The 25,994-nt window shown below is 50.7% G+C and overlaps 1 protein-coding gene across 4 annotated transcripts in view; it reads right to left on the bottom strand.

The window, feature by feature from the left end:
• DISP3 (dispatched RND transporter family member 3) overlaps positions 1–25,733 on the bottom strand; it is a 58,965-nt gene extending 33,232 nt beyond the window's left edge. For 2 of the 4 annotated variants that reach the window (XM_067567422.1, XM_067567424.1), the window contains exon 1: positions 19,716–19,862. In XM_067567422.1, coding sequence (XP_067423523.1) covers positions 19,716–19,817 — 102 coding nt within the window. In that variant the 5' untranslated portion in view covers positions 19,818–19,862. Of the gene's footprint in view, positions 1–18,755; positions 18,810–19,715; positions 19,863–25,724 lie in introns of those variants that run through there. The other 2 variants (XM_067567421.1, XM_067567420.1) reach the window with 2 other exon arrangements.
• Positions 25,734–25,994: the final 261 nt, after the last annotated feature.

Here is a 25,994-nt window from a genome sequence, read left to right as displayed (position 1 = left end):
TTTGCTGGGAGAGAAGTCAGAGGGAATGATTTCCACTCGATTTTTCTCTCTCTTTTTTTTTTTTTAAAAGGGGCCGTCTTCCACCATCTAAAGGCCCAAGACTTCACAATGGGCCATATGCAAGAGGGAAAGCTGACTAACCTCCCAGCCCTTCTGCAAAGAATTAAGCATACACACACTCCTAACTAAGGCCTTCTCTTTCAAGCCAGTGACCATCCTGGTCTTATCTTTCCCCTCACTTTCATTACTACCATGCCTGGTGCACTGAATGGAAAGTTTTCATCCTGGTGAACATCAGCACAACTAGAGATGGAAGAGGCCAGTTAGATCTAAGGTCCTGTCGCCACCAGGCAAAAAGTCTGGTAGCACCTGGAGCTTGCAACACTGATATTCTTGGTATCCGCATGCAGTCACCCATCCTAATGGTCTTACAAGTGATGATTGGACCTATTTGTAATTACACACAAAAATCCTACCTTAAAAGAACCATACGGTCACAAAGTCAAACCCTCAGAAGTTAGGAAATGCCAGAATTAAGGTTGCTTGTGTAACCTTAATTCAGCCCCCTTCTGTGTATGCTTTGATTAGAATAACCAGCTGTCCTCATTTTATAGGGACAGTCCCAATATTTGAGGCTTTGTCTTATATAGGTGCCTATTACCCCCAGTCCCAATTTTTGACACTTGCTGTCTGGTCACCCCAGCTTTGAGATAGTCTTTAATGCCATGGTCACATATCATTTCTTCTACAGGTTCAGTCAGTGCACTGGATGGATGATGCTCTCTGATGGAGCAGCTATTCAGTATTTTGTTTTTCACTGTGCGGTCTCAGGCCTTATTTACTGCATGCTATTCTGAATATTCTTATCTACAGCACTGCTCTGAAGACAATCGTTAGAGTCCTCATGGACTTTTCTTTGGAGATCATCACTAGTGTATCTGAGCGCTTCACAAACGTGAATTATTTTATTTTCACAACACCCTGTGAGGTCAGGGTGATATTATCCTCATTTGACTGATGGGAAAACAGACACACACAAATGAAGGTCAAAAAGTATTCACAAATTTTGGGTGGCCAATTTGAGACAATTAGGAGCTGATTTTTCAGAGTACTTAGCTGACAGTTTGGGGGTATGTCTGTGCCAAAGCGGGAGCTTCATTTTGTTGGGTGAAAGCCATTTTGATTGTAACTTTCCTGTAACCTTCACCTTGTGGTATAACCTCCAGGTTGGATGAAGGTATCCAGCAGGTGTTGAGAACAAGTCTAATCCTGACCAGAGCTGTCTATACTAGACATCAGGGGCTCATGCTGGAGTGTGGGAGATCAGAAAGTGCCAGCAATGAGAGAGCCATCAAAGGCCACCAACTATGATCATTTCAACTATCAGCCCATTCCCAAGAACAAACTCTCTGCACAAGAAGGCTGGCTCCTGGTCTCCTGGCCCAGTCTCCCCTTCCAGTCCTAGTTTCTCTCCTCCACTTTGCTAGCCTCCAGTCCCAATTTCCACCCCTACATCTGTTTGTCCCATTCTTCCCTCCCAACTCTTGTCCCCTGTATATTCTAATCAGGCAGCTTTCTCCTCACAGGGGCACAGCAGAGCCAGGCTCTTTGCCCTCGGTTCTGGTGTATGAGCTGAACTAAGTACGGCCCACAGCAACCCAGCACTGCGGTTGCAGGGAAAGTCCTGCTCGGCCTCTGGTGGGAACATGCCCGGCGTAGATGGAATCCTCAGGGAGAATCTAAGAAATCAGTACTGAGCATATGAGAACTGGGATATTTTTTCCCCCAAAGATTTTATAATGGCCAAATGTGAGTGGATTTGCAGAGAGCCAGCAAAAAGCACATCCATGACACAAAGCACCCTCCTGTCACGCGTCAAGTTCCTGCTCCAAAGCGTGGAGGTGCAAGAGCTCTTCAGACATCACCAGCATTTTTTTAACGTGGGAAAAACAATGCATTTTTCCCCCTCATTTTCAAGAGCAGCTGAGCCATTTGGGCTGAAATGAAAAATAAAAATAAATCAGCAGCAGCCTGAGGCAGACACTCAGCATGGACAATTTCAGCCCAAATTATAGAAACCTGGCAAAGTTATAAGAAACTGAAAATAGGGTCTTACCATGAGAAATGTCAGAAAACCTCATCAGCCCCACCTACAATATCCCATCCCGATGGATCATTCACTGGAGTGGGAGTCAGAAGATTTGGCTTCTGTTGCCCGCTCAGTCGCGGACCTGCTGTGTGACCCCTGGGCAAGTAATTTCCCCTCTCCTTGCCTGGCTTAGTCTATTTAGACTAAGTTCTTTGGGGGCAAAGACTGCCTCATTCTGCATCTGTAAAGCACCTTGCACCATGTGACCCTGATCTCCATTGGAGCTTCTGGGCACCAACACAGTACAAAGAATAACAGAGGGTGGACTATAATCCCCCCCATAGAGAGCATTTTAAATCTTAAACCACACTTGGTTTTAGGAAGTGAGCCGGATGTTGGCTAAGAAAATTCATCGTGTCTCTGAGTTATTGCAACTACTGGGGGTGTTGAAATGTTGCACCCACGTTTTAATCACATGAAGGCTCTACTGCTGCGTTTACTACAGGAGTTATGGATGTACTGTTTAATGCTAAAGGCTCCCTGTGACTCAGGCTTGTGACACTTCAGGCATGTCTCCACTGCGATGGGGGTTAGTGCGGCTTGCACTAGTGCATTAACAATAGCTGTGTGGACGTTGTGGCACCGGCGAGGGCTCTGGCTAGCCACACAAGTTCAGTGTGCTATAGGTCATGCTGGGGTTCCGCTATTTTTAACGCGTGGCCACGAGTCTGTCTCCCGGGCTGGAAGGCTCATTGCCAGCTGGAGTGTAGACAGACCCTGACAGGCTTCCCCCCACCCAGCAGCACCAAGCAAACGGAGCCACCGATACGCTTTGGAAAAAACAAGCTGGGTTACAAAGTTGTTGAGATCACGGCTGAGCCATAGCCCCACACCGTCGCTGAGCGACGTGCTCGGCCACGTGCATCTGGGTGCTCTCAGGGCCCACGCTAACAAGCTTGTTAAGGGAGGATGGATTTTGGTGCTCCAGTTTCTACTCCCCACATTCCTGTGTTGGTAGCAACACCTTGGTACATCATTAAAAAAACCCGGCTGCTGGATGAAAGCCGCCCATTGCCACGTGGAGGTGCCTCACTCCAGAAAGGAATCTCACACACCAAGTTCCTCATCTGATTCCTAATTCTCTACAGTTCTTGCTCCTTCCTTATGGGTAATCCCAGAGCTCCCTCTCCACCGCCACCCTTGACAAGGCCGTGTGCTGTTGTCAGCCCATTTATTATTCCAAGCCATGCTCGCCAGCTCCCCAGTTTACGTCACCATGGGCAGCAGTGCAGTTCTTTGCTCAGCTGCCTCCTCGTGCATGCTTCTAAGCTCTGACCTAGCTCCCTGGCTCCTGCTTCTCGCAGGGCTGGCAGGGGGAGCACAGACCAGGGTGCAGGCGGAGACCGGGGGAGCTGTGTATTGGCCTCTGTCTGCAGCTCCCCTGCAATATTGTGCTCTTTAGTGTATGGTGATTCTGGGGCTCATCAATACATCATCAAAAGTTCCCCTTCTGAGAGTCTCCCCATAACCTGACAGCAGAGAGAACAACCTCCCCCTCCGTCCCCCCAACCACTTGCCTACCAACACTGAAGGCAAAGAGGAAAATGGGCCCTGATCTTTCAGCATAGGCCAGTGCTCTGCACTGTGTCAGTAGAACAATCAGGTCCTCCACCTACCTCCTACCACTCGGGAAGAATCACCCGAGCGTTAGGGACTGAGACCCAAACTAGGGGTCCTCCCACCACTCGACCCCTCTACTGCAGACGTAGCAGGAGAACATGGGTTGCCTGGAGAAGACAGAGCATGGCCACGATACCCCTCCACCAACCTGGGTGTTTTTTCACCCCATTGCTCTCCTTTTCACCCTGTAACACAGTGCAGGAATAACAACCTTCACTGTCACCAAGCCTTCTGGTTTTATGGCGAGGCTCACCGTATTTGGCGCTTTTCTTAAAGCCCCAGCTCCTGGAGTCCTGTGAGCATGTAAGACTCTCAGCTTTCTTTTAAGTTTCATGGAAGCAGAGAAAAGCTGGAAAAACGTGACGGCAAGAAAGCTCAGAAACCAAAAGGCAAAAAGAAAAAAAGTGACCCTAAAATTTGTTATTGGTTGGGAGGGAAAAAAACCAGGATTTTTTTAAAATCTTGTGATTTTGAGAGCCCTCACTCATGCTGTTTGAATGCTTGGAGCTGCTGCTGCCATACCCAAGGTGCCAGCAGTTGCACCGCAAAGGAGGGTCTACAGGCCATTTGTGCCCCGCCTCCTGACCGGCTCTCGGATGTAGATCACCAAAATCTTCAGTGTTCTGGGCCCATCTCGGGGGCTGTCTGTACCAGCACAGCCACACCGCAGTGCAAGTTCTACCGTAGACCTTGTCTACGGCGTGGGCACGACCGCAGCACTACTGCAACGCAGCATGTATGAGCCTGTGACGCCACAGTGCAGCCCCTTCCGACCTCGATGGGAGGGGGTTTTCCCATCACCTCCCAAACCGCGGCAGCTAGGTCAATAGAAGATTTCTTCTGTCAACATAGCCACCTCTACACCACGGGTTAGGTCAGCTTAACTACGGCACGCAGGGCTGTAGATTCACTGCCCAGGTGTAATTCAAGGCTTGCAGTTTGACAGCTTTCCTCGATGCAAGACATTTACCCAGCAGCATAGCTACACAGCGACAACAATCCTCAGTACAGGCCTGGCGTTAGACATCAGCCATTGCCTCTCATTGGAGCAGCAACCCAGCCTCATCCAACAAACATATCGAGGATTTTGTCTTCCCTTTTTTTTTAAAAAACAAAAACACACCACCACTTTTTCTCCTGTCGAGACAGCTCTGCCGGTTCCACATGCCCCATACAGAGGCCAACCCCCTTTGCTTCCCAGGTGTAAAAGGCCTGAGAAGACAGTGACTCATGGGGGGTGGCGCGTCTGAGCCACACACATCAGCAATCCCTCATTCCAGACACAATTTAACCTCCATTCCACATGGACTACCAGGTCTCGCTTTTATTGCTGTAATTTACTGACATCAGAAATGTTAGACTCGAGACATCAAGGTTAGAGGGAACGTTCTCTGTGCTAGAAAATTGATCCCAACGGCACTTTAACAGCGCTCGGCTCGGCTCTGGCATTTTCCATCCCTGTATCTCACAGCGTTTTACAAAAGGGTGTAAATGTTGGCAGAGCCGTTCTCCAGAGGAGGAAATGGAGGCACAAAGAGGGGCAGGGAGTTGTTCGAGGTCTCATAAGGCAGCCTTCAATCTATCCCAGTCCCACGCACAAGCCAACAGACTGCATGTCTGTCTGCAGCATTTATCTACCCCACAAAACCGTAGCATCTGAGCATGCCACCGTCTTTAATGTAACTAGCCTCACTGGACCCGTGCGAAGCAGAGAAATGTTACTACCCTCTTTTTACAGAAGGGAAACTGAGGCATCGAGAGACTGAGCTGCTTGCCCTAGGTCACACAGGAAGTCTGTGGCAGAGCATGAACTGAATGCTGTTCCCCCAAGTCCGAGGCTTAGGGCCCTAATTCCTGGCCCATCTTTCCTCTCAACCGCCCCAATAATTCTCGTGTGTCCCTGTGTAACCCACTATTCAGTGCCCGTCTGTGGGGTTCCCCTCGATCTGCTCAACAACAGAGGAGAAGAGTCTCCTATGCTCACCAGGTGATCCCTTGAGCTCAAATGAAGGAGACTCCGGCGTTTAGTGCTGAGGTCCTGGATTCATTCCCCAGTGACCCCTCATCGTGACAAATCGTTACAGCTGGTTGGAGGTCACCGGGACAAAGCTGGCTCTCACTGAAATCAATGGGCTGCTCCCTTTGGACCCAGGAGGGCTCGCATAGTGTCCTACATTCAGGTCCTGGCAGCCTGCAGGACGGAGACAAAGTAGGCACACGCATCCCCTGCCCTTCCCCTTAGCAATGTATTCAGCCAGCTGCTACCCTCCCATGGAAACCTCGCACTTCCAGAATTAGATCAATTAGCACGAATTCCTCATCTTCACAGGCTCAGTGAGAAATCTGGACGCAGGGGCGTAAAACCCAGCGCCTGGTATGCCTCCGCCACCACAGCTCTGGCCAAGTGCGGGAGAGAGGCAGGGTCGTGACTCACTGAAAACTTCCCCAGGGAGGGGGCACTTGAACAGCACATCGGCCATTGCCTGGCCACACCGAGAGTTTAGAGCCAGCTGCACCAGCCATGCAGAAACTCGCATTAAGTGCTCCCACCGCAGCTCAGAGAGCACAGCCCTACAGACCATTCGCAGAGGGCTGCAGGAGGGGACAGGCTGTTAGCATAAGCAATGCTGGGGGGGAGGGCGGGCAGGGTCACATCCTCCCAGATTTCTGCCAGCACTGGGGAGGGAAGGGACCACGCTGACAACAGGCCAGGCTTTGGTGCGAGCTGGCACAACTGGGATGGTTGGGGTTTGGCCAATCTGCGATCGGTGTGGATCTCCCTGCTTTGGGTGTGGAACACCAGGCCAGTTCTGCAGGGGACAGATGCCTCCCACCCTCCCCTACGCCCCAGCACACACGCAAAGGATTACAGGGAAGCCGCACCAGTCCAGGCTCATGGAGTTTTCTCCTAACCCTTATGCAGGGCACACCCAGCTCAAGGGAAATGAACAGAACACACGACATGGTACCCAAGGGGATCTGGCCATGCGATGCCTCCCACTTCTCCACTGCACCCCCCCCTCTCCCGAGAGCCCTTCACGGGCTGAGAGGGGCTGCTTTCCCCACTTAAGGGCAGAGGCAAATGCTGCAGTTACTTGAGGGATGATCTTGTGGCTACGGCCCAGGACAGCAAGTCAAGGCAGACCTCTGTTATCTTCCTGACTGGCCCAGGTTTTCCTGCAAGGCTTTGGACCCATCTTTTAAGTGACCAGGCTGTAATTTCCACCCTTTGTCAAATCTGACAGACTTGTGGCTCTTTAACTTCTACCCTTTCAGTGCTTTCTCCCAGCAGGTGTTGACCCAGGGTAGCAAGGAGCACTGGCTGGATGTGCAAGCTGCAGAGACTGGTAACCTGAGATCCCCCATTTCCTACTGGAGCCAATGGGAGTTGTTGATGTCAGACCACTCGGTTTGTCTAGGGCAGCAGAATCAGTGGAGCCAGCCCCTACTGGAGCCCCCTGTCCCCAGCTGGGACAGAGGAGTGGAACAGACAGACAGCCTTCGGGGGCATGCGTCTGATCCAGAGCACATTGAAGTCGATGGGATATCTGGAGCCAAACTCATCCTGGTGGAACTCCGTTGATTTCATTGGAGTTGCATCAGGGGTGAATTTGTGCCAAAGCTTTTAGGTCAGTAGGGGTGTCTTAACCCAGCGAGTTACAGGCCACAGGAACAAAAAAAAGAGAGAGGGTTTTCCAGTGGAAATATAATCTGAGGCTTACTATCAGTGCAACTCCTAGCCTAGTTCTCAGTTACTGGGATCTAAATAAGGTCAAACGCTTTACTGTGTCAGTTACATGGCAAACTGCTCTCTGAACTCTGGAGTAATTACGCAGTAACGTTCACAGTGGAATTCTCTCCACGTAGCAGCATTAGATTTATAAGAAGGTGGCTTCTTATCTACAGTTTAATCAGTTCCATCAGGAATAAAACGTTTACCTGCTGATGTATCGTGCTCCTGCACAGTGCTTTATTGCTGCATGGGACGCCGCAGAATTTTTAATCACGCATTGTGCCCTGGTCTAGAGACACCAATGACCAAAAAAAGAGACCACCAAAGATCACAGCCTTCCTCCAAGAAAACACACATGACCCGCTATAGCTGAGATGGGGGGTCGGTAGTTGGGAAGGGGGCGACTGATCTCAGAACATCAAATTCATTTGACTGTGTAAAAATGATGGCAGTAAACACGCATTTTACCAGAGACTGTGTGAACCTTTCACTAACACCTATTAAGCTTCACAACCCCCTGGGGAGGTAGGGGGGATTATATCCAGATTAATAAACGAAGGCATTAGGAACTTGCTCTCGTTCCCACTGAACTCAGCCAAAGCTTCCGTCGACTTTAATGAGAACATGATGAGGCCCAACAGACAATGGCTAAAATGATCAAGTAGCCCCATATTCCAGCTGCCTCCACTTTAGGGTACCCAACTCAGGACCTTGGGCCTGATTTTCAAAAACAATAGCATCCATCACTCCAGTGAAGGGAGGGCCAAATTGGATACCCCTGAAGTAGAGGCATCTAAAAACCAGTAGCCATTTTTGATATACTGACCTCTGTGATCCACCCAACGTCACACAAGCTGGTGGCAGACTCTAAACAGAAGCCAGGAATCTTGACACCCCACCAAAGCCCAGGCACAACAGAGAGTAAAGCAGTAATCAAGCAAAACCTTGATATGCCTTGAGCTGGATTTCCTTCTTTGCTATCATTTTGCAAACCTAAGGTTTTTTTCAGTACAGTTTGAGGGGAACTGGCACGACTCCAGGGATGTAGTTTTGTAACTAGACTGTGAAAGAAACAACATACTGGGCCAAGTGATCCTTGGCTGGAAAGTGCCATGTAAATGCCATTTATTATTTATTAAATTCACGGCTGGCATAAGCAGGTGCAACTCCATGGAGTCCAAAGCCCATGGAGCTGTGCCTATTTATGCCAATATCCAAGCTGGGCCATAGCATTGATAAAAACTTCCATTCAGCGAGAGGGAGACAGAGCAGAAGAGAAGAGCCCATGCAAAGGACACAATTTAGTCACATGACAGTCCGCCGCTGAGTGGATCATCCCACAGGTATTATTAGGGCTGATAATCCTGATGGGCATCCCTGCTAGGAGAGACAGTCACCGCTGGCAAGAGAAACACCCAGGCACACAGAACTCAAACCTCCTGCACAGAACCTGCCTGGGCAGCCTGGGATAAGTCCAGCCAGAATTCCCTCTCCCCCAAGGGGCAGGACTGGTCCCTGACATTAATCCTTCGAAACAGCAGCAGCATGTCCAGTCTGTGCTCTCCTGACCCCAGCATGGTTCCCCAGATGTGTGTCCTCTTCCTCCACCACAAACACCCCTGCTGACTTAGCAAGAAGGAAGCGAAGGCAGAGGTTGGTCCTAAATTTGATAGGCCAGACACCCCACGTGCTACCCCCTTGCTCACCTGCATGAACTGTGGTGTGATGTGGATCGCTACCACCCTCTCCTCTCAACAGCTCTAAGCACTTTACAAACCATTTATCTAATCAATCTCCCTGTCAGTCAGCAAAATGTGTCATTATCTCCCCTCTGCAGACAGGTAAGGAGACTCTGGCAGGGTGGTAGGTGACTTGCTCAACGTCAGTCAACAGAGCTGGGATTCGAACTCTAGACCCAGGGCTAATTAAGAGTAAGGACGGCTCTCATACCAGCTACACCAGAGCCAGGCAAAAGCATGCTGGGCGGGAGGAAGGTGGCAATCGCAAGCAGACTTCACCAAAACCCCCTACTCAGGGCTCTCTTCCAGTGATCCAAGGGCTGGATCCTGAGCTCCTATCGCCCATGTAAATCCAGAGTGACTCCACTGATGTCACCGGATCGGCACTGGAGTGAGATCAGCATCTGGCCCCCAGCTCCAGTAATGTCCAAGCCCCCAAGTCCAGAGTGTGCAAGTAAACAAGTCTCGCCTCTGACGCCCCACATGAAGAAGCAGATACTTGGGGCAAATCAGCAGCTTAAAAAAAACCCAGACAACTGTCAGAGCCCATTTTTTTGTCCCCTGCACGTACAGACACCTCCCCACCTCCACAGTGTCTATGGAACGAGAACTGCCTTCAGTTCAGCAGGAATGTTCTCTATTAACAAGGTTTGGCAGAGACCAGAAATTAATGGTGCCAACTCGTGAGTCTAATGCCTTCAGGCAGATGGCAGGGAAAGAACTCCAGCCCGGCTCCCCCCACCTCCTCTCCCAGCAAACAGAGAACTCTAGACAAAAATAAAGGGGGCCGGCGTCCAAGGTTACAGCTATCTGTGGAATCCTGATTTCAGTATCCAGCATTAAACATATGCAAGGGCCTCTGGTCTGTGCCATGCACACTCAGCTCTGAGCCGTGGGGCCCATAAAACCCTGCCTCTTTCAAGTCCCGCCGGGATTATGGGATGATTGCCAAGGGCATGGGACCCTTTAGAGGTCTTTGCTGGGAGCTTCAGCCACTCTCCACTAGGGAGACAGAGATCCTGCTAGTCTCGGGAAGGAAGACAAGGATGTGACGCTGCTCCCACTAAAGGCAGTGGGGGTGGCGTGCCAATGACCAGGAGAACTGGGCCCTACATTTGGGGGAGGAAAGGAAATCAGGCAGCATCCAGATTCATACATTCCTCTTTTTACAGCTCCTGCTAATCCCAGCAGGACTAAGACACGAGCTAACCCCATGTGAGGGGCCCAGGATATGCTGCATCCTCAGCTTCCACTGAATATAAAAGCTGCTCTGCAACAACAGTCATGGCCTACTGGATCCAATGGGAGTGGAGGGCGCTGTGCTTCCAGAGCACAATGGGTCTGATCCTGCCTCCAGCCAGCCAGCTGGAGCATGGCCACGGACATCAGTGAAAGCAGGCAGGGGTCCCCGAATTACATCCTGCTCTGTCCTACGAGGTGTTGAGCACCCAGCTCCCAATGAAGACAAGAGTGGGGAGCATTCAGCGCCTTAGTGAGCGAGTCCATTATTCTACATTAATCTGCTCACAGAATGGCAGGCTTTCCTGGCATTCCCAAGTACCACGCACCATGGGATCTGAACTCAGACCCCCCAACCCCTCATTAAAGCATTGTCAAGGTGAAGTCCTCTAGGGAGGAGCAGGGGAAGCTGCTTCCAAAATGAGAGATGCACAGAGCAGTGCCACCAGCAGACACAGTTTAAGAACTCAGAGCTCCAAGATGAGGAAGGGACACACTCCAATCAAGGGCTGTTAAACCCCAGCACTGCTGCTTGTCCCAGCTGCTGTCTGGATAGAGCCATTTACTCCAGAGACCTATGGAAAATAAAGCTACTCCACATGCCTTAATAGCCGGAAGCGCAGGCTGGTGAACGCAATATAAATAGCTCATATTCAGTAATAACCGTAGCCTGCTGATTGTCATCTCCCCATCCCATGTAATTCCACCCAGCCAGACGCTCTTTCAAGTCACCCAAGGATCAAATTAATATCACAATGGAAAAGCTGGACGTTTCTACAGAACAGGGCCAGAAATGAAGCGAGGTTCGACTCTTTCATCGCTGATGAACAGTAAATCACAATGCCACAGCTGTCTCTGCTGCACAGAAGCCAGATTGCCTTCCCAAAAAGGGAAGGGCAGGAAGAGATATGATACCTGTTTGTCATGCCGGTTCCCAGAATAGCACCCTCACACGCCAGCTGCAACACTGCGGCAGAGCCATAAACCCAGAATTACACCTACATGCCATCCTCCTTTCCCCAAACTCAATGAGAGCCCCATCAAGCAACGCTCCTCTTGCATCTGATCTATGGGGCCGTCAAGAACCTCCCCCCCACACCCACACACATGCCCACGCACTGCAGCAGTGATATCCAGAGCCACATCTACACCCTGCAACTCCTCAAAAAAATAAACCCTAGTGTTGCCAACAGGTGCTTTTTCTTCCCAGCCCTGAGCTAAAAAGCAAACACTTCCTCATTCCCTCTCCCTCAGCTCTGGAATGCTCTTCTCCTCACAAGTGAAATGAACGTGCTGGGTCTCTGTCCCAGCCTAGTGGGCAGACATCCAATGTGAAAGGATCCAGGCAGTTTTCCTGCACATCAGGGCTCCAGTCCTTTCCATTCCACCCTTCCCTTGAAACAGTGGGACAAACCTTGACCCCATGAAAGACTGCAGGGGGAAAAAACAAAACAAAAAACCACTCACCCAGTTCATCCTGATAGTGAATCAAAATCACCATAGTTCCCCTACGGGGCCTGAAATGTGTGTGTCACCAACACTGCTGCCACAGAGACAGCCATAGGTCAAAACAGACCATTATTTGCAGGAGAAGCAAGCCCCTAGATGTACTCCAGATGAGCAGGTTTCCAGCTACCTTCCCTAACGGACCCCACTCCAGCCATAGCAGGTTTCCAATTCACTAAATGGTTGTGCTGCTTTTGAACAAAGTCACCCCCTGCCACCACCATCTCAATGAGCAATCTGCAGAGAGCAGGCACGTGGCCTGAAACGTGGCCCGGGAAGGGAATGGACTATGAACCCAAAGCGTGCCGGACAAGCCACAGAGCTCAAGGACTGGGTCTCTTTCGTGCAGCTCCAGGATGGACGGGAAATCGAAATGAGTCACAGCACAGCATTCAGAGATGGAAAAGCCCATTGGAGACCATCTCCAGACCACCCAGTCCCACTCTCACTGAAATCCACGGCAAAACCAGCGTCAACGAGAGTAGGAAGAGGCCCACAGACAGGACGTATCTTAGCCAAAAGGCTAAGAGCCGCTAGTTTTGCATACGAGTGGAGTCTCTCCACACACGACGCTACCACCTTCAAGATGGAACTTCCTGTTCACGGCAGCGCAACTAAACAGTCAACCCACTTGACAGCCCCAGCTCTCAACAGCGAATGCTCCCACTCAGGGCCCAGATGCTGCTGTCTTCACTCAGGCCTCCCTGTTGCAATAAATGGAAGTTTCGCCTGACCAAGGATAGCAGACTCAGGTCCCGAGCTGTTCGTTGCGATCCATGCACAGGTTAATGGCTGCACTGTGACCATGTTGTCTCTCCAAAGGCGCCGGGGGTGGGGGCAGAGGCGGGTGAAGGACCCTGGAAGTCTCTATACTGCTCATCTGAGAGCACATTTCCTCCACCAGCCCCACAGGAGCTCAGAGAGCCTGCAAACACAAAACAAGGCCAGGGATTGGACAGCTTTGATTATACAACATACTGTGACAATACAGTGGAGCTTTGTTAAACAAGCAAAGGAATATTGGGAGACAAAACCAGGTCCACAGGTCAGCCCCTTTCTAAAGGTTTTGCTGTTCTATTCAAGATGGGACACAGAAAACGTATCCATTCCAAAGCAGATCTATTTCTTCAAATGAGATTGGCAGGTAGTAGTTAAGAATGGCTGCACCCAGGAGGCTCTGGTTTAACGATCGGAAAACAGTCTTTTAAAACTAGTCTGTTCTTTCAGTTCCTTACCCGAACCGCATCAGGTTCTAGAAGAGTCATTCCACTGACTGATGATCATTGCGGCACCCACAGCCCCCCACCAAGATTAAGTTCCCAGTGTGCTAGGCCCTGTGCGCGTGCACACGCACAGTAAAAGACAGTCCCTGGGCCAAAAAGTTCACAATCTAATTGGCTTCAGAAGAGCCCCTTATCTGGCAGTACTTTAAAGGGGTGGAATGGACATATTTTTTGCCCCTGTGCATCTAAGCACATGCTTGAATCCATTCCTATTCATTAATGCACAAGTATGTGCCTAAAGTTAAGCATGTGCTTAAGTGCTTTGCGGAACTGGGATGAACTGTGGAATCAGAGCCTTCACTTCCAGTGACAGAAATAGGCATAATCCAGCACTGAAGAAAATATGCAGCTACAACAACAAAAACCCACACACACCTTTTCTTGAGACATTCTTTTTTTAGCCTTCATCCAGTGGCTGGAGTGAGAATCTGATCTGTTTTTCCCATCAATGAGCGTTTTTAACTTCTCTAAAGGATGCTTCCAAGGACTAGACTGCTTGTATTTTTATCGCTTGTTTAGTATTTTTTTATTTATTATTTCCACAAAAAAATTCCTGCAGCTCCTACGCAACCAAAATTACATATTTGTGGCTTGTTTTGACAGATTTTATTTTATTTATTTATTTATTTTTTTTAAAGATCTCTATTCCCCCCGTTTCTGGTGCACTCTAGTTACTCATCTCTCTTTTTATATATTATTCTGGATGACTCAGAGATCTCACAAAACCCACCTCATGATGCTGCAGAGGTATATTAATGACAGCACCATGTACCGTATCATCATCAGTACTCTTACAGCAGCCCCAGGTCAGAAAGGTGTCTAACCACATCTAACGTTAAGCGCATGGCTTTCCGTGGGATGACTCCATGCTCAGTTAAGCACATGCTGTTTTCTATTCTGAATCAGGACTGCAGAACCCAATCCAGCTCCCACTGAAGTCGATGGAAGGGTTCCTACATCCTTCAATGCGAGTGGGATTGGGCCATTAGTGCTTATCCAGTCATCATCATGTTCTTCAGTCATTAACATAGGGCCAGATTCTGCCAGCCTTACTTGCACTGGAAGTCAAGGACACTTCAGCGAGCGCTGAGTCACATCCCCGGCATAGTTCCTGAATTCAGGAGTACGGTGCTGCCCGACATGAGAAAGGGAGGCAGAATCTGGCCCTCAGAAAAGATGTTCCTGAGGACTGTGACTGGGTAGCAGGGAGAATTCACCCTGGTGTGTAACTCCATTGAGATGAACGAACACGTGCATCTATACATGAAATTAGCCCTTTAGAGAGAGAGTATTAGGGTATCATGGCAGGGGCAGGGGCAGCTATAGGAGCTAAAGTTTCATTGCTCAGCCTCATTACAGAGTCTGGACACACAATCCCCCTGCCCTTTGCCCCCAGACATACAGATGGGCCGCAGACATACTCCTGGTGGTGGCTATGTTATCTCTCAGCATGTTATCTCTATCTATGTTATCTCTCAGAATTAGGGCACTGCCTGCTCCTCTTGATAGAAATAAAGGAGACAAGAAGTAAATGGGACTTCTCCCCAGGGGGAAGCCCAATTCCAAAACATGTGGAGCACCCACAGCTCCCACTGTTTCCTTCATCTGTCAAATCAGCAACAGCACCAGATTGTCAAGAGCTGGGTGTGCCACACAGACCTTCTATCTCATTCGAACTTTGCTGGCCTTAGCTCTGAAAGCAACTTAAATGAATACTAGATAAGCCGACAGAAGAGGTGAGCCAATGACTCTCTTTCACCACCAATCCCATATCTATAGTTAGAGACTTTTAGACAAACAATGGATAATGAAATAAACCTATCAAGCGAACAAAAGGAGAAATCATATGCACTACACAGACAAACATAATAGGGTTTGATTTTTTTTAAATGAATTAAACTGTTGAGTTCTAATTTATGTCATCGCTTGATAAGATTAGAGGATTAAACCAACTCAATGCTAAATGTTCCCTGTTAAGAGAGCTATGCCAAGGCTTACTGTGCGTTGGCACACAGAGAGATCACAGCAACATCACTCAGACACGTGGACTCACGGTATGACCAGCTCCAACTTCAGAAATTTAAAAAAAAATATCACAGTTTATCCAGATTTTCCGTATGCAGTCAGGGCATGAACTCCAATCCCACTCCAGTTTCAGTGAAGCGGATTCATTAAACACCAGTACACACTAGGCAAGTTTTTGTATAAGCAGTGGGCTTTTTATGTTGGATCATTGGCATCATAAGAGGATTTTGGAGTAGCAGGGGGGTGAGTGTACACGTACACACACACACACACACACACACACACACACACACACACACACACTTAAACAAAATGCTCAGCCTTCTGATCTGCAGCTGATGAATGATAAACACCCAACTATTCAAAGTTCTGCTATAACTGATCATCCTTCTCACCTGTCTCATAGGCGTGTCTGTGATGCTTAATGTTCTTAAAACAAAAGAACTTTGGATGGAATCCATTATGGAAGCGCAAAGTATTTTTTATGTATGGCAAAAGCATTTCTTTAAGAGCAGATAACAAAACATGTGACAAGAACTAGACAAACCAAGCCAAGGCTTTGTCCACATTAAATCACACTGCAATACTCAAAAAACTAAACTAAAGGGTGGCCAGGTTCTCCCACCCTTACTCGCAGTAAGCAGTGCCTTAGTACACTCAGATCAAAGGAACTACTCACTGAGTAAGGTACTTCTCACTGTAGATGGGAGTGGCAGAATCCAGTCCCGAGAGTTAAATCTATCTGTGGTATAATGAGTGACTTTTGCTATGTTACACCAGGGATGAATTTGGCCCCATGTATTGCTGAACCTGAATCATTCTTTATCGCAGTGGGTGACTGGAACAATACAGATACTATTTTCCAATACCCCGTCAGGATCACACATTATATCATTATATATAGCTCTGGGCCATCTGTCCCTTAGCTTTTCCCAGTGTGTTTCTAGGGGAAAACAGTCAAAATACTGACGGCTCGATTCCCTTTGAATGATTTTTCTATTAGATATGAATTCCCCCTCCCCAATGAAGTGTTCCCCTCATCGGAATAGCAGTCTTTGCCAGGGGGAGCAATGGGGAGAGAGGCGCAGATCTTTCACTGTATTGAAGAGACTTATTCCATCTGTTGTCTCTCTCACCAACCCACGTCTGTATCATTCCAAGCTCTGAACCCATCAACCCATAAGCCTCTGCAAGGTGCTAAAGAGACCGGCTTGATGATTCTAACCTCTGAAGATGTTCCGAGTATGATAAAAGAAATCCAGCTATTGAAACATTTTCCCACAATACAATTACTGTGTTGCTAGGTTTCCATCCGGACACAGCCTAAAAGAGCAATCAGAGAGAGCAGGAGGCTGCTGCGGTGAATATCTTTATCAGTGCTTGACAGAGGTTGTTGGGAGGAGGGATGGGTAGATGGAAGGGTCCTGAATAAAGTTTGGTCTCATAAGCAAGAGCAAGTTCCAAAATCTAACCCCGATTTTAGCTAGACTTGAGTTCAATAGTGTGGTTAAATTATATGTATGTGTTTATTCCAGCAATTGCAGTGTATTTGGATTCAAGCACAATAGCAGCAAATTGATAGAATTATGCCCCTAAAACAAACCTACTGATCCTGTTTCATTGATCCTGCGTTCTCCAGATGCAAAACCAGACATGCACCAGCCTTATTTAAAAGGCTCTTATTTGCTGGTATATTACATTAAACCCTAACAGACTCGGTTCAGCTGTCAAAATGCTATCCCAATAATTGCAGAAGCAGAAGCAATATCACTGGCATGCTACTGCCGGGAGCAGTGCATGGGTAGCTTTGTGTGGGAAACAAACAGCACAGATCAGAACCAGGGCTCAATGCAGGGCAAGTGTAGCATCCTGCACCTGTCCTAATGGAGAGCTGATTTTCTCTTATTCTCATGTGTCCCCATTCACCAAAAGCCTTTTCCTAGCCACCCTCGAGGCAGATTTTCAGAAGAGCCCAGCTCCCAGCAGCTCCCATTGTTTTCTGTGGATGCCCAGCTCTTTGAAAAGTCGGGTCACTAAAGCCCAGTCCCACACTTGAATAAACCATAACAAACAGTAAAACTCTTGGGGACAGGGGCTCTTTTTGTTCTGTGTTTGTGCAGCACCCAGCATCATGGGGTTCTGATCCACAACTGAGGTTCCCAGGAGCTAGTCATACAAACAAACAATAAAATACAACACAATAATAAACAGAAATTGGTCTAGTTTGGGGGGCACACATTAAGATCCTGATGAAGTCAGTCTCTTAGGGTCTGTCTACACTGCAGTGTAAGCCCAGGGTTAGGAGAACTCAAGGTAGCAGATCCTGGGTTTGTTAACCTAGGGCTTGGGCATCTACACTTACTTGTAACCTCAGTTTAGAATTACACCCAGCCGTGGCTCCCAAGGCTCCAGCATGTGCACTGCATGATGCAGGCCGGAGTCTAAGCATCCATATCCCAGACTTCCCAAAACGTGGTCAAGGCGCAGTGTGGGAAAACTTCACTGTCCATCAAACTTAACTGTCCGGGGACAAAGAAAGTCAGCTCATGGAATGGAAGGATGCCCTGGGAGTCCACGGAAAGTACCAGTCCGCTGAGGTTGCGTCTACATTGCAAAGCAGTAGGGCTTGAACCCTGGGTCCTGGCTTGACACAGGCTTTGATCCTCCACCCTCATGGGGTCCCGGGACCCTGGGTCCTAGCCCTAAATCAGTCCAATTGGTGTGTTGACGGAAGGGGGGGGGTGTTAGGCATTAGCCAGAGTACAAACCCTGGGCTCACACTGCAGTGTAGACACAGCCTGACCTACCAGCCTCCGAAACATCCGGGCTGGCCACTGTCCAAGACAGGCCAGTGTCCTACCTGCCCCTTGGGACTCGCCAGTCTGGATGGGAGCCACATTTACCCTCCCACCCACACACTCTCTCTCTCCTGCGCTGTCCTGACCCGGTTTCCACCCTGCTGCGACCCGGGATCTGCACCAGCTCTCCCGCACCGCCGGGGACCCAGAGCTGCTCGGTGCTGCCGCGCCACTTGGAGCGAGCCGAACGAGCCCGCCGCACCCCCAGCCCCAGCCCGACGGGCGCCTTACAGAGTCACCCCGGGAAAACAGCCCGCCGGGCAGCCGAGCGGGCCCCTCCCCGGAGAGCGAGCCGGCCCCACGCTCACGGGGCTGGGGGAAAGCTGATCGCCTCTGCCCGCTCCCCTGCGAGACCCAGACCCCGCAGCCTAGCCCCACGCGGGGAGGAGGCGAAGGGCTGGGAGGCAAGTGACCCAGAGGGGCCGCGGGGGCTCGGAGCCGGGACAAGGCGGATCCTGTCCCCCACCGCCTGCAGCTGGGGGTCCCGGACTCCTGGCACTGCCCGCCGCGCCGTGCATCCCCCCCTCACCCGGGACCCCCGCTGCCCCCCTGTCCCCCTTCCCCCGCGGCTGCTCCCCTGCGCGGCGTCGGGACGGCGCTTACCTCGGCCCAGCCACGGGGAGCAGCCGGGGGCAGGAGCTCGGCGGGCGGGCGGGCAGCGGGATGCGGTGCCGTGCCCAGGGATCCGGCCGCCCCTTGCTGCCGCGGGACCGGCGCTCGCGTGCTCGCCCCACGCCCCCGTCGGGCACCGGGAGCGCAGCGCCCCTGTTCTGCCGCGGCACCGGCAGCGCCCCCGCCTGCCTGCCTCGCAGCCCCGCCGCCAGGAGCTTCTCCCCCGCGCCCAGCCCAGCCCGGCCGCCGCCGCAGCCTTTTATTGCCGCCCCGCTTTGTTTTGGTGCCGGCTCCTACCATCGCTCCCCGGCACGGCAGGGGGAGGGCAGCGCTCGGCGCCCCGCGCTGCCTCCAGCCGCTGGCCGCGCCCACCTCCGCTGCGGGCCGCGCCCCGGCCGCCGGGGGCTCCCTCCGCGCCGCCGGCTCGGCCGCAGTTGCGCCGAGCCCGCCGCGGCGTCCGTCGGCCCGGGCTCGTCGGGTCTCTCCCCCCGCCGGGGTGGGCGCGTTGGTTCAGCCGAGCTCTACATTCCGCTGGGCGGGGGCCGCGGTTTGCACGCGGGGCTCGCCTGCATCTAGGAGTTGCCCGGCCTGTCTGGTCCCCTCCAGCGCAGCGCAGCGCAGCGCAGCTTAGCGCTGCTCGCTCGCAGGACGAGCCGAGTCGAGTCTGCTTCCCTGCAACGCGGCAGCGAGCCGCTGAGAGCGGGAGCAGCCTTGCCGCGCTCGAGCTCGCCGAGCAGTGCAGGAGTAGGAGCCCTTCGGGGGGGTGTCGGGCCTTCTTCACGAAGCAGCTGGCTGGGCCCCCTTAGAGGCGCGGTGTGGGCTACAGCCGCCTGCCCTGCAGTAGCGAACCCCCCCTTCTGCTCCTGGCGCCCCCACTTCTGCTCAGCACCCCTCAGGCACTTCGCCTCTGACTCAGCTGCCTGGCCTGTAAACGAGGGGGAGTTTTCCCACCTCTGCCTTGGACAATCTCACACCCTCTCCCCGCTGGTGAAGGAAGCTGCACAAACACCCCGGCAGGCAGCTCAGTGATATTCTGAGTCTTTCCTGAACCATCCACCCTGGCTTGGAGGGCAAACAAGGGCTCCTGGCCAGAATGGATTCCAGAACTTCACTGAGGATAGGTGGTTGGCTTCTCACTCACTGCTCAAGGTGGAGGGCCAATGGACTGCTTTTCAGCTGCTCCCGGCTCTTCACCTTGTTCAATTTGGGAGGCCCAACAGGAGTGAAAACTCCTGCCCGCCTAGCTGTCAGGATCATCAGACCAGCTGAGCCATCCCACCACCTCCCCAGGGAAAGCACTAATATTACCCCTATTTTATAGATGAGGTGACTAAGGCAGAGAGAAGCTCTGTGACTGGCCCAAGCTCCTACAACTTCCTAGCTCTGACACCGGCTGGACCCCAGTCTGCTGGAAGTTAGCCACAAGTGTCTCTTCTCCCCCATAGTGTGAGGATTCACTGGTTAGTGTTAATTCACCATTCATGGTGTGCAGAGCTTTGAGAGGGTTAAGTGTTGTTATTGGCCACTGATGGAGCAGGGCACTGACAGCTTAGAGGGACCGGCTGCCTGCTCCTTTAGGGCAGTTCTTTACACAGCCTCTAATTCTGTTGCAACTTCTCTCCCAGAGAGTGTGAATGGCAGGAGAAGCAAGTGGAAGCACCCTCTGCTGGAGTAAGCCCCAGTTGAACTCTGCAGCTCTCTGGGATGAGGAGTGCCCTTTCCTTGCTGAGGCCACATGCAGAGTCCCTTCATCTCAGAGGATGGCAGAGAGCACAGAACTCGAAGGACAGAAAGATTTCCAGAGCAGTGAGCAGTTAGACAGTCTAGTTATTGGTGTTGCAAGTGAATCTCTTCTGCATCGTGCTGATCTATCCTTATCCTGATGTGGGATTTAATGCAACCTTAGAACAAACATTTGACAGTCATGCCCTAGCACTGTGGTATCATGATAACACTGTGAGCTGTTACTCTTAGGATTTTTGTAATTTTTTTTTTTTTTTTAAAGCCGCAGGATTACCCACTGACAAATGCTGAATGAAACACTTAATAAAGAGGTGGGAGACCATGGTTATTAGCTCAAGTGGTGGAGAAAGTCCTTTCACCATTCTTGTCCATCACTAGCACAGCTAACCAGCCTGCACAGCTTCTCCTATAACTCACGCAATGGTCACTCACCTTGGGTTTCTGGAATCTAGTGAGTCATGTTTGTAAGACAGACGTTTTTAAATGCTGGAAGGGCAGGAGGGAAGGTAGTTGATGGGAGGTGCTGTAGGGAGAGCACTAGAAACTGGAGTCATGCTTTAATCTACAGCGCACACAGGAGAAATGGCATCTGCCAGGATCACTTAGACCTGGTCTACACTAGGAAAATAGGTCAGTATAATTACATAGCTCAGGGATGTGAAAAATCCACTCCTCTGAGCAATGCAGTTAAACCGATCTATTGCCCTAGCACCATCTACACTGGGGTTTAGGAGAATTCTTCCATTGACCTAGCTAACTCCTCTTGGGAAGATGGATTATCTACACCAATGGGGGAAGCCATCCCATCAGCATAGGTAGTGTCTTCACTGAAGCCCTACTGCAGTGCAGCTGTACCACTGCAGCGTTAAGTGTAGACAAGCCCTCAGCCCTGTACCTGGAGGAAGTGAGAGTGCAATCCAACCTTCACTTCCTAGTTCCTGGCCTGTCTGTTGGGATGGCCAGTAACAGTGCCAGTTACAGGGGTGTGAACACCTGCAGAGAGGAGATTGGTAGCCCGTGGGATGCAGACAGCCATTGGATGGTAATTGGTAACCGCTTTTAATCAGTTCTGGCCTAGGCCAGATTGGAAATGGGGAACTAAAAGCGTAAAGCTCCAGGTTATGTCCAGTCATCAACTCCTTGAGCCTACCAGGGGCCCCTGGTGCTTTCTACACAACACCACCCAGCACCTAACCCATCACCCAGAGGTGTCAATCAGTAACACCCAGAGAGCAGCATAATAAAATGGGAACAGACCTGAGTCACCATCTCCAAGCAGGTGGTCCATACGGGAGGTATTGAACTCTTTCCATCGGGTTACCCCCAGTGACTAGGAAGCTGTGCAGGCAAAGCCAGACCAATCCTTGGCTTGCAGAGGCTCTAGTGAAAGGGGGTTTAATGAGACTCCTGAAATAAAGAAAAATCACATCCCAGCGGCTCAGAGCCTGTCTGCCAGTGATGGAAGTTTCCGCAGAGAGGGTGGCACTCGGAGGTTAGCTGTGCCGTTGAAAGCTGAGAGTGGGCAGTAAATGGGAGCAGGAGAGGGAATCGCTTTTCTAACTTTCAGTAACACGAGCTGAGCCAACACTGATGCGAGGCACAGTCACACGGCAGAGCCCAGCAAACCACCGTGAGTTATCTCAGGGAGGCCCAGTGCAATTTGAGTTGCCTGACCACTGTCCTACAGGTGTAGCATAGCTTCAGCTGCTTGCTTGGCTATCTTGCCCCTGTAGCAGGACATCTTCCAGCTGGCAGAGATGAATAGGACTACTGAGTAACCTTGCAGAGGTCTCCGTTTCTGCACACCATGGCACATAACAAAACGAAATACACAACACGTCTGCTTGCAGCTGCACATAGATAACGGTGATGGGAACAACAAGTTATCTTTCATTGGCCGGGGGGTACACTGTCTCACTGCCCCTTCCCATCACCAAATGTTGTTTTGATGACCCCAATTATCATGGTGGGAATGGAATGTAGTCAAGGGTGAGAACCCAGTGTAGGTCATTAGCTTATATGATAATGACTAGAGAACTAATTAGATGAAAGCTGTGTATTGGAGGGTATAAGAAGTCACCACTTAGACAAAGGGGCATGCTCCATCAACGCCTGACTCCGCGGGAGGTGCTGCCAGTTGGACCAGAGGCCATTGACTCCCTGGCGGGGTCCCTGAAGAAAGCCATTCCAGTATACAGCCTTCTGAGTGACTGCTTAGCTCTCCAGGCTTAGGGAGTATGATCTATTGTAGTTAATTTTAGGCTTTGTATTTAACTAGTATATTTAGAGAAAACCTTGCACATTAAACCTCATTGATCTGCAAATCGGGTGCAGCATGTCTCAGTTCACACTGATCATTAAGCGTCCAGTATCAACACACACAGCATTCAGCCCAGCCCAGTCCTCCTCAGCAGCAGCTCTCCCAGCACATGCAGGCACACACCTGCAAACCCAATCTCCCCCTGTAAACCCAGCCTCACCCAGGCATTCTCTGTGCCTCTCGCCTGCTACCATAGACACCATCCAACAGATGTAAACCCATAGTCCCAGGCCAGCTCATGCATGCACCCACAAATTGTATCACAATCCTCTGTATCACTTCGGGCACCTCACAACAACACACAAACTTTGCACACTCAGACATTAGACATGTTTTAGTTTCTACAAGATAATATGTACAATGCATACAAATGCCTGAGTGTTCTTGGGGTGGTATTAGAATTGATCACACTCGCATGCACACACCCTACCAGACACAGACATAAGAACTGTACCACAGTTCCCAGTGAGCTCAGTGATACTCCAGTGCACACTAACATATGCCTGTTCAGACATTCAAACTCAAGCCATAAACTGCACAACAGATACACAAATGGTTCACATGTAATCTCCTCCATATTTAACCACCCACTGATATTAGAAATGCATTGTAAACCTAGTACTAATACAACTGCTCACCCACACAGCTAGGTAATAGAACTGTATTTTAAACATAGTACCATTAAACAGACTGTACCCACACCTTGGAACGGTATCCCAAACTGCATTACCAATATACATTCGTGCGCACGCACGCACGCACCCCCTAATCTACATTAACAATACACATACACTCAGAGCTATGAGCCCTGTATTGCAATCTTTACTGAGAACACACATACACAACCACGTGGAGAAACAAGAAAGAAAAGGGTTGTCAATGGATAAAAACCCCATTGAAACTTTGCTAAAGAATGTCTTTAGCGTTAGGAAGGAGGGAGCTTAAGGCTTCTAACTGGAAGCATTTCTCAGCTGGAAACATTTACTTCCTCCGGGCGCTTTGATCCTCCCCGCCTGCACCCCCCTTCCCATTCACTCCCATCATGACCAGCTTCCATGCTGAAATGAAGCACAGCTGGGTACTGGGCGCACTTATATTTCTGACTTCTTTTTGAAATTCTGTCTGCTCATCTATGCAGAATAAAACTACCCAAGCAATCTTGCCTGTTCAGGTGCTCATTATCAAAGCGTTCAGTAACCCCAGGCAGGCTCACTCAGGCCTTGTACATTTTATCTGGGGGACATTCTGCTTCCACTAGGTCTATTACTACCCGATTGCCTGAAAGACTTTCAAGCTTGTATCCAGCCAGCAAGCCATACGGAAAGCTGGGTAACATCCGAGCACTGAGCATTATTAAACACCTTGGTGGCATGGGAGCCAGCCGTGGATGGGTGTGTGCACTTGTGAAGGCTGCCTGCGTGCCCCTGGAGTGTGGAACACAGGGCTACAAGTGTTTGCACGATGGAGTGTGCGGTGCCTGCCCGTTGGAGGGAGACATCTCGGGAGGAAGGTGATGGTCCGCATGAGTGAGTGCAAGATGGTGTGAGCGTGAAAAGGAGCAGGCCAGTTTCTGGGCTCAGCTAGGCTAACGTCAATCTGGAGTAGCTCCAGTGAAGTCAGTAGAGTCACTCTGGATTTACACCACAGCAACTGAAGGCAGAGTCGGGCCCTGGGAGTCTACAGTGCTGCTATTTGAATAGCTTTAGCCACCTGCCAATCACATAGGTAGTGCTTAATGTTACTTGTGGCTGCAGCTAGGGCTCAAAGCCAGGGGAAGGGAGAAGGAAATGATGCTGTTTGAGTAAAGCAATAAGCTCAAACCCAGGGTGAAGTCCTGGAGAAAAAGCAAGGAGTCCAAACTGCCAGGATAAGGAGAAAGGGCCCTACCCACAAACAAAGGGAGGTTCTGCTTCACAAGCAGCCGGCAAAGTGTCCCTGGATCCTGTGCAGATGACTCCGGTACCCCCAGAGGTTGGGGGCTGCTGCAAAAAGACACTCAAAACAACCCCAAACCAAGCACATGTTTAGGAGACAAACACTGAAGGTGGGACACCTTGAGAGGGGGCAGAATCTCTGCTCAGAAACCAGCTTCCAGTGCACATTTCAGTCCCCAGTACAAACTCAGGCATTGTGTGATGGGGTTTCTTTGCCTCTGCACAGCTCCCCTGCCTCCCCTGGCCACTCATCTTTCTAAGAGTGACTTTCCTGCTAGATGGACCAAGATGGAGAGCAAAATTCTCTGTCCACAACACACAGAGCTGCAGTTCAGGCTCCCCCTGCATGCTGCCTATGAACCTCAGCCCTGACTGGAGGGACCCACATGTAGCAGTACCGAGGTGCTGAGTCTCCATGGCTCACCCAATCCTTCCTTGGATCTGCTGAGTCTCAACAAGGCCAGTGGTGGGACCTGCACTCAGTCCAGAAACTCATTTCTCACCAAACAGCCAGCAAGGGGAGCCACTTCCTACTACAGACTGAGATCTGGATTCGAGTGCCAGCCTATTATTCAGATACAGGGAGCACCCGATGTGTGCTGGGGGCTTCTGAAACACAGACAGCCCCTTCCCCAGAGAGCACAAAGGTGAAAGCCCATCAGCTGGCCAGTCCCCATCCTGACTAGGAGAACATGCTTCAGATAGTTCAAAAGAGCCAGACGGCACCCCGACAGGCAGCGAGCCTGCAGCCCCTAGCCACATCCCTCTCGACAACACGTGTGCCCGACCTGCACGCACACACAGCGCCAGCTTCGGCTCACAGGTGAAATACAGACCCTAGCCTGCCCTCGAAAGTGGGGCAGCAACCATTGCTCAGGTCTGAAAGGAGTACCAGGGCAGCAGGGATAGGGTGAGTAACATCTACAGCTGCCAGGGGGGAGGTCGTCATGGTTTACTACTCACTGCTGTGGCATCACTTGGTGGCCACATCCAGGGATTAGCTCTCGACCAGTCGGACAATCCCACCTTCGGTTGCTCCCTCCATCTTGCTCTCCCCGGACTCTACTGCTGTCTCTTCAGAGCTCAGGGGGCTCCCTCTTCATGGCTTGGCCCTCCAGCCAGCTCACTCTAGTTCTCCCCTTCTGGGTTATCAAGGTCCCACTGAACGATCTGGCTCAGGCATCCCCTGCACTGCCCAGACTGTGCCACTTCCCCAGTGACTAGCAAAGGAAA

This window comes from Emydura macquarii, unplaced genomic scaffold (assembly GCF_026122565.2).
Source record: "Emydura macquarii macquarii isolate MOO-44397 ecotype Brisbane River unplaced genomic scaffold, CSIRO-AGI_Emac_v2 contig_2768, whole genome shotgun sequence".
NCBI classification, from domain to species: Eukaryota; Metazoa; Chordata; order Testudines; family Chelidae; genus Emydura; species Emydura macquarii.
Note: the sequence above shows the minus strand (reverse complement) of the source record. Positions and strands in the feature narration are given on the sequence as shown.